Below are 9,256 nucleotides of genomic sequence, written 5' to 3'. Positions count from 1 at the left end.
GATGTTTTAGTAGTTCTTCTCTGTTCCTTTTTCTTCTCTTGCTCTCTTCTCTTGTGGTTTGATGGCTTTCTTCAGTAATATGTTTCATTTCCTTTCTCTTACATATTTGTTTTTTATTATAGGTTTCTGTTTCAGGATTATCATCAGGTTCATATATAATATTTTACATACATAGCAATCTATATGGAGTTGATAGTCTCTTTAGTTTGACCTCTTTCTAAAAACTCTACTCTTTTAGTCCCCTCCTCCCACATTTTATGTTTTTGAAATCATATGTAATCTCTTATTTTTTGTGTGTCTATCCGTTACACTCTTATTATTGAAATAGCTAATTTTAGTACTTTTGTCTTTTATCCATCGTATTATCTTCATAGGTGGTTGATCTGCTACCTTTACTGTATTTTTGCCTTTACCAATGATTTTATTGCCTTTTTTTTTTTTTTAGATTTTTCTTATTCCTATTTGTGGTCTTCTCTTTCCCACTAAAATAAGTCCCTTCAGCATTCCTTGTAGAACTGATTTCTTGGTGATAAACTCCTCTAATTTTTGCTTGTTTGGGAAATTATCTCTCCTTCCATTCTGAATGATAACCTTGCTGGATAGAGTATTCTTGGCTATAGGTTTTTCCCTTTTAGCACTTAAAATATATTCTACCACTCACTTCTAGCCTGTAGGACTTCAGCTGAGAAGTCAGCTGATAGCCTTATGGACTTTCCTTTGTGAGTCACTTGTTGCTTTCTCTTGCAGCTTTTAGTATTCTGTCTTTATCTTTAACTTTGAACATTTTAATTATGATGTGTCTTGATGTGGGCCTCTTCGGGTTTATCTTGGTTGGTGCTCTCTGTGCTTCCTGTTCTTGGATGTCTGCTTCTTTCCTGAGGTTAGGAAAGTTTTCAGCTATTATTTCTTCAAATAGATTCTCTGCCCCTTTGTCTCTCTCTTCTCCTTCTGGGACACTATAATATGAATGTTAGTGTGTTTGACATTGTCTCAGATTTACCAGGTGTGTGGTAGATGGGTAATGTCCAGTATGATTACGTATAATCATTATCAGATTACATTTCAGAGACTAATATTTTCATACATTCATTCTGCTTTCCACCAATATTCATTGGATGCAATTTATATGACCAAAACTGTGAAAGGTACAGTGATATGTTAAGACAGCTCCTGTGTTAAGAGGTTTGTATGCACACTAGGGGTGATTAAACATAACAGCCCAGTAACAATGACATTTGAATAGTGATTTATAGCCTGCCAAGTATGAACCATTGTGATCCTCAGACTTTATGAAAGTAGCTAAGCAAGACATTGTTATTCCTAATATGTAGATGTAGAAGCTGAGCCTCATTCCTGCCCAACTTTACTCTGATAGTCAGCACAATAGTTGGGACATGAACCCAATATTGTGCGCTGCCACTCTGCCCAAAGGAGTAGAAATGAGTACAAAGAAATAGTTTCAATAACATGCCTCTTAAATTGCTACAAATTTCTGAGAAGAGGAATTTCTAGCTGGAAAGATCAAAGGAGTGGAAGGATATTGGGGATGGATTTCCAAGTGCATCCTAATTGGTGACTGAAGTCTCCACTGTATGACCTCACATTGGTTATGAGGAGATTCTCTTGCTGAAGAGTTTTCCCAGGGCAGATTTCATGTCCCTATTTCTGAAACTATAGATGAAAGTATTTAACATTGGTGTCATTGCCATGTACATCACTGTTATCACAGCATCCTTTAGGCTGTAACTAGTCAGAGGGCGGAAATACATGCCCATGATCGTCCCATAGTACAAAGAAACAACTGTGAGGTGGGAACCACAGGTAGAGAAGGCTTTGAGCACACCTTTGGTGGATGGAACCTGTAACACCGTGGAAAACACATGAACATAGGAGAGGACAATGCATAGTAATGGCACGGAGAAAACACCAATCCCTAGATATATCATCTTCACATTGAAGTGGATGTTAGAACAAGACAGCTTGAGCAAAGAGGCAATGTAACAGTAGAAGTTTGCCACTTTCTGGCTTCCACAGAAGGACAGACCAGCTGTGAGCAGAGTGTGGGGGAAGGCATTGGCATTTCCAACCACCCAAGACCCAACAACTAGCAGGACACAAGACCGTGGGCTCATAATTGTTGTGTAATGAAGTGGGCGACTGATGGCCACAGCATGATCATCTGCCATTGCTGCCAAGATATAGTTGTCTGTGTTGTCCAAGGCTATTATCAAATGCATTTGCCTTAGGCACCCCCCAAAGGAGACGGCCTTGGTGCCCAAAAGATGGTTGGTCAGCATCTTAGGGAGTGTTACAGAGGAGAAGAAGATGTCAACAAAGGAGAGGTTGGCCAGGAAACAATACATGTGGTTGTGGAGGCGAATGTCAGAATGAATGGCCAAGATGGTGAGCAGGTTTCCAATCAGTGCGATGGGATAAACAAACAGGAAGAGGATGAAGAAGAAATCTTCCTGCTCTTGCTGACCAGTAACACCCAGGAGGATGAAATCTAAGGTAGAGGATTTGTTTTCTTCCCTCATGGCTCCTTTGTTAAGAAAAAGCAGAGGAATCCAGAATTATCAGCAAAGTTACTGTGCATAACAGTCTTCCTTGTCCACTGGTTTGGCTCCAGTGATCAACCATTTCTACAAATGAGCTTACGGAATTTGAAGAAAGCCAACATTGTGGGGAAATACCCTTGTTGATCAGTGTGACTAACTGACAGTTAGCCCTGGATACTCATGTTTAAGCAGCTAGCAGTCTGTCAATCAGAGATGCCTGTCCTTTCCCATCCCCTCACTACCACTGAAACACCTAGAATTTAATCAATTTACAAATACTTAATACTCATATTGTATGTGCTAGATACTTTGTTAGGCTTGTGTGAAAATCACAAATATGTGGGAAATACAATTTATTAATCAATTTATTCAACACGTAAGGCATAGTCTCTGCTCTTGGGTCCTTACAACTTAATGGAGAAGCCAGAATCACGCACTGATTTTATTACATATGATAAAGAAAGGACAGCATTTGGGGTCTTTGACAAAATACTTCAGTGGGAAGTGTGTTAGTACAAGGACCAGCACGAAAATTAGGAATTGTTCCAATGACCAAACTCATAGTGATCCCATTGCCAAGGAAGTAACTGGCATCTATGCTCATCTCAGAAGATTATAAATCACAAGGACCACTGGGTTTATGTCCTAACATAAGGAAGCCTAGTGAATTTCCTCCCCAAGTGTCCCATTTTCAAAGAAGATTTTCATCACCTCCTTTGATAGGCTTTATCTCTTTGGAAAACTCTCTAACATAGAAAATTACAAAGCTTTTCTCTTTGATCTTCTCTTTCCTTTCTTTATTATTTCTTTTGGTGGCTCATCCAACTCATTGTTGATTCAACTACTGCTTAGTAAACTCTCAGGTCTATATCTGCAGATTCGGTTTTTCTTTCTTATATGTCTATGTTCAGTTATCCTGCAAACAATTCTGTCCAAACCCTATACTCTGCACATCCAACTCAAGTAGTTTGCAAGCTTTTTTGAGGAGGAAAACCATACTTTGCTTATTTTTATCCCCCCCAGAGGGGTCATTGTGAAATATTGTTCATTGTATGAACCAATAAATTTTCACTCAATATTTCTTGGGTTAAATCAAGGTTTATTTTTTAGGCTCCCCAGATGTGGAATGCTCACAGGGGTATTCACTCAGTTTATCCTTCACTTCTACGTCTCATCTTTTGATTCTTCATTTAAAATACATCTTACATAACTCAACTTTTCTCGTTATTGTCTCAGAACTTTAGCTTTGACCATCATTATCTCCATGAAATATTGTAATGCTCCCTTAACTGCTTGACTACAGATTCCTTCCTCTTTGATCCACTTGCACTCGGAGGCATACTGCTGGTGGCAAAGACTACCAGCTGCTCATCCAAGTACAATCTTTTCTTCCTAGACATACAATTAGACTACATTTCTCAGGCTCCCTTGCACTGAGGTGTGGTCATGTGACTGAGTTCTAGCCAATCCACCTATGTATTCCAGTTGTGGGCTTTCTCCACACTCTTTTCCCCCTTGTGCCAGCTGAATGGAAATGGCCAGGAGGCTGAATGGGATGATGGATTCATATGGTGGAATGAGCCTGTGTTCCTACTTCTCCATATCCAGAAGAGCCACCATCCACTAAGAAGACACCCACTGGGACTGTTACATAAGAGAGAAATAAACTTTTATCCTGTTTAAAGCATTACACATTTTGTCATGTCTTTGTTACTGTAGTCCAGGATATCCTAAGAAATTCACTAATTTTTCTAAAGAGAATTGTACTCAATAATTAATTCAATCTATAATTAACTCGATTACCAATTCTCAATGTCTCCTATAGTACACGTGTATTATATGCTGGGCACAGAGGATGTGGTTCTAATTATATTTCCCCTAAATATGATGTGCCTTTTCATCTCTGTACCTAAAGAAATTTGTTTTTCTCTTTTGAAATGTCTTATCTTATCTTTACACAGAATCACAATATCTCAGGGTTGGGAGGGTTCAATAAAGGGCTGAGAGACTATGGTTAGTTCATTTGGTGTGGAAATGTAACATTTTAGAGATGGAGTTCTCAGCAACATGGTTGAATAAGCTAATGTTAACAGATCTGATTCCAATTAAAATACATAGAAATTTTAGATAAATTTAAAAATCAATAAAAAAATACACATAGCCAAAACTAAAGAAAGAAATAGGAATACATAGGTATCAGAAACAAAAAGAAGACTCAGAGCAAGAGTTGTAAGTCATAGTAGATGCTGTTGTGCTCCCTTGGGGTTTCCACCTAAAAATATGGCCCTTAAGGCTGGGGCCTGGTGTGTTAATTCTGTTTTGGAACAGAACATGTGCCACAGATCTGCATGAAGTAGAGAGATAATTTGAGTTCCCTGTATGAAACACTTGAAGTGTTGATCTACTTGTGAAATAACACTAGAAAATTTTTTTTGCTATATTAGATTTGGAAAAGAAAGAACAAAAGGATAAAATTCACAGAAAATTTGATTGTCTACAAAGAAAGCCTAAGGAAATTTCTAGATCAATCAAGGATTCCTAAGGGAATGTCTAGAGATATTAGGAAGTTAGTTTGATATAAGCCAATATTGGAAACAATCAATACTGTTCTTATACTTAAAAAATAATAAAATATGGGGCCAGCTCCGTGGCCAAGTGGTTAAGTTTGTGTGCTCCGCTCAGTGGCCCAGGGTTCAGATCCTGAGCATGGACGTGGCACTGCTCGTCAGGCTACATTGAGGCGGTGTCCCATGTCCCACAACTAGAAGGACCTGCAACTAAGATATACAACTGTGTACAGGGGGGATTTGGGGAGATAAAGCAGAAAAACAAACAAACAAACAAACAAACAAAAAACCCAAAAAAGATTGGCATCAGCTGTTAGCCCAGGTGCCAATCCTTAAAAAAAAGAGTAATAAAATAGAAGATATAATTTTTAAAAACCCTCTCCACTCACAATAACAGTAGAAAATCTGAAGGAATCTAGAGATAATTCTAACAAAAGAGGTTGAACTGGTTTCAAAAATTTCAAAACTATACTTAAGGACAAAAAAATAATATCCAAAAAAAGGGAGAGAGAAGCAATGTTAATGGCAAGAACCAACATAGTAAAAATGCCAATTCTCCTCCAATTAATGTATGAATTTGATGCAATCCCAATCAAAATTCCACAGGTTTCTTTAAAACACAGGATTCAGCATTCAGAAGACTAAGGAGCCATAAAGGACTAAGACAATTTGATGACAGAGAATAAGGAGGAGGGAATTGCTCCATCAGACAGCAAGTGATTTACCATGGTAATTCAAACAGTAGAGTGGTACTGGTACAGGGAAAGAAAAATAGATCCATGTACCAGACTAGACAGTCAGACACAGAACAAGCATTTATTACAAGTTGGTATATAACATGAGTTAGTTTGGAAATGCACAGAGAAAGGATGGCCTGCCCATTTTGTAAAGAGTGTTGGAATAATGGGCTACCCATATATGGAAAATAATAGTTAAAAATAGTTCTTAAAGAAATAATTTTGAAAAGCAAAACTTCAAAAAATTGAGAGGAATATATAAACATATCAAATCAACACATTGTACTCCTTACACTTATACAATGTTAAATGTCAATTGTATCTCAGTAAGATTGGGAAAAACTTTAGAGAAGAATATGTTTATGATAGGGAAAGAATGGATTTCATAAACCAGGCACAAAACACACAAACATAAGAAAAATATATTAAACTTTGACTACTTTAAATTTAAAACATTCGTATGAAAAGGGCACTAAAAAGAAAGGGGAAAGACAAGTCATGGATTGGAAAGAAGTATTTGCTGCACACACCATCAATAAAGGATTAGTATTCAGAATACACAAGAGTCCTACACACTAGTAAGAAAGAGACCAAAAACCCAGTAGGAAATAACGGGCAGCAGGCTTGAATAGGCAAATCATAGAGGAGGAAGCTGGTCCAGCCAATAAACAGAAGGAAAGATGTTCAACTAAATTAAAACAAAATTTAATCTAACATTCTTCACCTTGGAGCAAGTAAAATTATAAAAGTCTGACAATTTCAAGTGTTGAGAATAAATGGGAAAATTAGTATTCTCATCTGAAGAACACTTAGCCCATCTCTAGGAAAGCTGGAATTCCTCTACGTATGACCCAGCAATGCCACTTCCAGATTAGGCCCTGGAGAAACTCTGTGTTCATGAGGACCTTCACAGGTCTGTGTACTGTCTTATAGGAAACTTGGAAGTGGCCTACCCACGGAGGAATGAATAGGTAAATTGTGCCAATATCTTATTAATGAATGCTGTATAAAAGTAATGAATTCATTGGACAAATTTTTAGAAAGTAATAGGATGGAAAAAAGCAAGTTACTGGAAGACATACTATGTATCACACAATATATATAAATTTTAATACATAAAATAATACATGTGTATGTGGCAAAAGTATAAACTTTGACTGGGAGTATACTACCAACTCCAGAATATTGGTTATTTCTGGAGTAAGAGGAGGAAAAATGATTTTGAATGGGAACAGAGAGTTTCAAGCATATCTGTAAAATTTATTTGTTTAAAAAATTTTGAGCAAATGTTACATTTGTTAAATTCAGGTGATGAGTTTTTGTTATGTCTTTGTCATTTTGATATTTTAACAAATTCATAATAAATAAAATTTGTTTAAAATAAAGATTTCAAAGATTTGGTGATAACTGGGTCCAGAGGGTGGCCATGGAACTAGGTGGCTCAAGTCCATTTTCACTGAATGTAGGAGAGAAGGTGTGTTGCTTGTGAACAGGTTGAGAATAAATGGGAGTTTACACTGGAAAGAAGGAGCCAGGGGCCATGTATCATGCTAAGAGTAAAGGTTACAATGAAAAAAGATTCAGATGAGAGGAAGCAGAGTATTAAGTAAATGCAAGTAGGGATGGATTTTGACACTATTTTGCTATGTTATTTGACTGTCTGACGCTACCCCTCCCTGCTCATTCATTTTGTGTACACCTGCTCTTTGAACCAATGGTGATCTCCAGCCTCTTACCCTCTGTATAGTAGCCAGCCCAGTTCTGGCACTTTCATCTCTCACCAGCATACACCCCATGGCCATGTACCCTTTCAAAAGACTTCAACCCAAGACAACATGTCTATACTTTTACTTCCCTCTTCCTGGGTAGCCAAGGGATAGTGGAGAAATCACACAAAAGAAGGAAATTAGCCTGGAAAAGAAGTTTGGGGTTAGATTGTGGAGCATTTTGAGCCAACATAAGGCCTGTACACTTTATTCATTACATAACAAAAATTAATATAGTGGATGTGGATTGCACTACCCTTTCTGGTAATAAGGATATGAAACCTTTTATTTAATACAAGCACAGGTATTTGGGCATATAAAATGACTGATGAAAAAGACAATGTACTGAATGGCAATCTGCTGCAAGGATAACCACAAGTCAATAAAAAAAAGGAATTAAATGTGTACAAGAAGAAGCTGCACCTGAAAAGGAGGAATGATTGGTATAATCATTGTGAGAAATAAAGACATAGGGATCCAGAGGAGAGAAGCTTCTAAGAACAGGGACTTTAGGATCCGCAGTGTTAGATGTTAAGGTGTCATCATGGAGAGAGATGATTTCCACTGAAATCTTGAAGAGAAAGCTGAAAGAACCCTATGCCCCCAGGGGGAGGAGCCTGGAAACACATCAGCATGGATGCTAGAGGCCAGTAAGCTGGAGTTCCAAGCAATACTGGGCTGCTAATTTCCATTTTCCCAGGAAGTGTTTGTGCTCTGAGATATCCGTCACATAAGTGTGACTGTGCTGAGGACAGTTATTCAGGGTCACAGAGGCCAAATGCTTCCCCTTGGCATCAGAGGTAGCAGACAGGGCCAAAGAAATATCCCCTAAGTGCCTTGACCCAATAGTGCTTTGACAACGAAATAACATAATTTTCTGAAGGGGCCTATATAACATAATATACTGAATGTGGGAGTATAAGGTGGGTTTGCAGCTCCTCTGTAAGGCAATAGACTTCTGTGAATGCATGTGCACACACACATCCACACACACACAATATTACTTAGGGAGGAGGAGAGCTCAGGACTGAGATAATGAAATCAAAACTACCCTTTTCTCATCCTGTTTGCATGGACAAGAACCCAAGGATAACCACTGTCAGAAGGGGGAGGGGTTCTCTCTCTCTCTCTCTCTCACATGCAATCTTGATTCCTTAGGTTCTGGATTCAGACCAAGGTTTGTGTCCTAGTTTTGCCACTACATCTCTGTGAGACTAGGTAATTCAATTGACCGTTTTTTCATCTGATAAAATGACATAATTCTACTTACCTCTTGGGGGTTTTGTGAGGGTCAAAGGAGGTAATACAGTAGTGTTCTTGTTGGCTATCTATCCCTTGATGGCACTCTCATAGTCTCTTCTCCAACATTCAAAGCCCTTGCCTGAGGAGTCAGCTCAGATGCTGTCAAAAAGGTTTCTGGTCCTGTGGACTTCACTCCTCATCCATAAATGGGAAGTTTGCAGCCTTCTGGTCTAGTACCTGTTAACATCTCTTTTTGGAGGCAGGCATGCTGCAGAAAGTGCCAGGAGCAGTCCTGGAGAGTGAGTCTCTGGTCCTCTGTTCCTGAGGCAGAGGAGATAGAACTTGAGTGGTTTGGAAAGAGGATTTTCCCAACATGGAGCAGAAGA

The 9,256-nt window shown here is 38.4% G+C and overlaps 1 protein-coding gene across 1 annotated transcript; it reads right to left on the bottom strand.

Moving 5' to 3' along the window:
• Positions 1–1,607: 1,607 nt before the first annotated feature.
• Positions 1,608–2,537, bottom strand: LOC103540236 (olfactory receptor 1A1-like). The gene has a single exon (XM_008506784.2). The coding sequence runs from the start codon at positions 2,535–2,537 to the stop codon at positions 1,608–1,610; it is 930 nt and encodes a 309-aa protein (XP_008505006.2).
• Between the last annotated feature and the right edge of the window lie 6,719 nt (positions 2,538–9,256).

This window comes from Equus przewalskii, chromosome 10 (genome assembly GCF_037783145.1).
Source record: "Equus przewalskii isolate Varuska chromosome 10, EquPr2, whole genome shotgun sequence".
In the NCBI taxonomy this organism is placed as follows: Eukaryota; Metazoa; Chordata; class Mammalia; order Perissodactyla; family Equidae; genus Equus; species Equus przewalskii.
The sequence above is the reverse complement of the archived record's forward strand: the minus strand, read 5'-3'. Positions and strand labels throughout refer to the sequence as shown.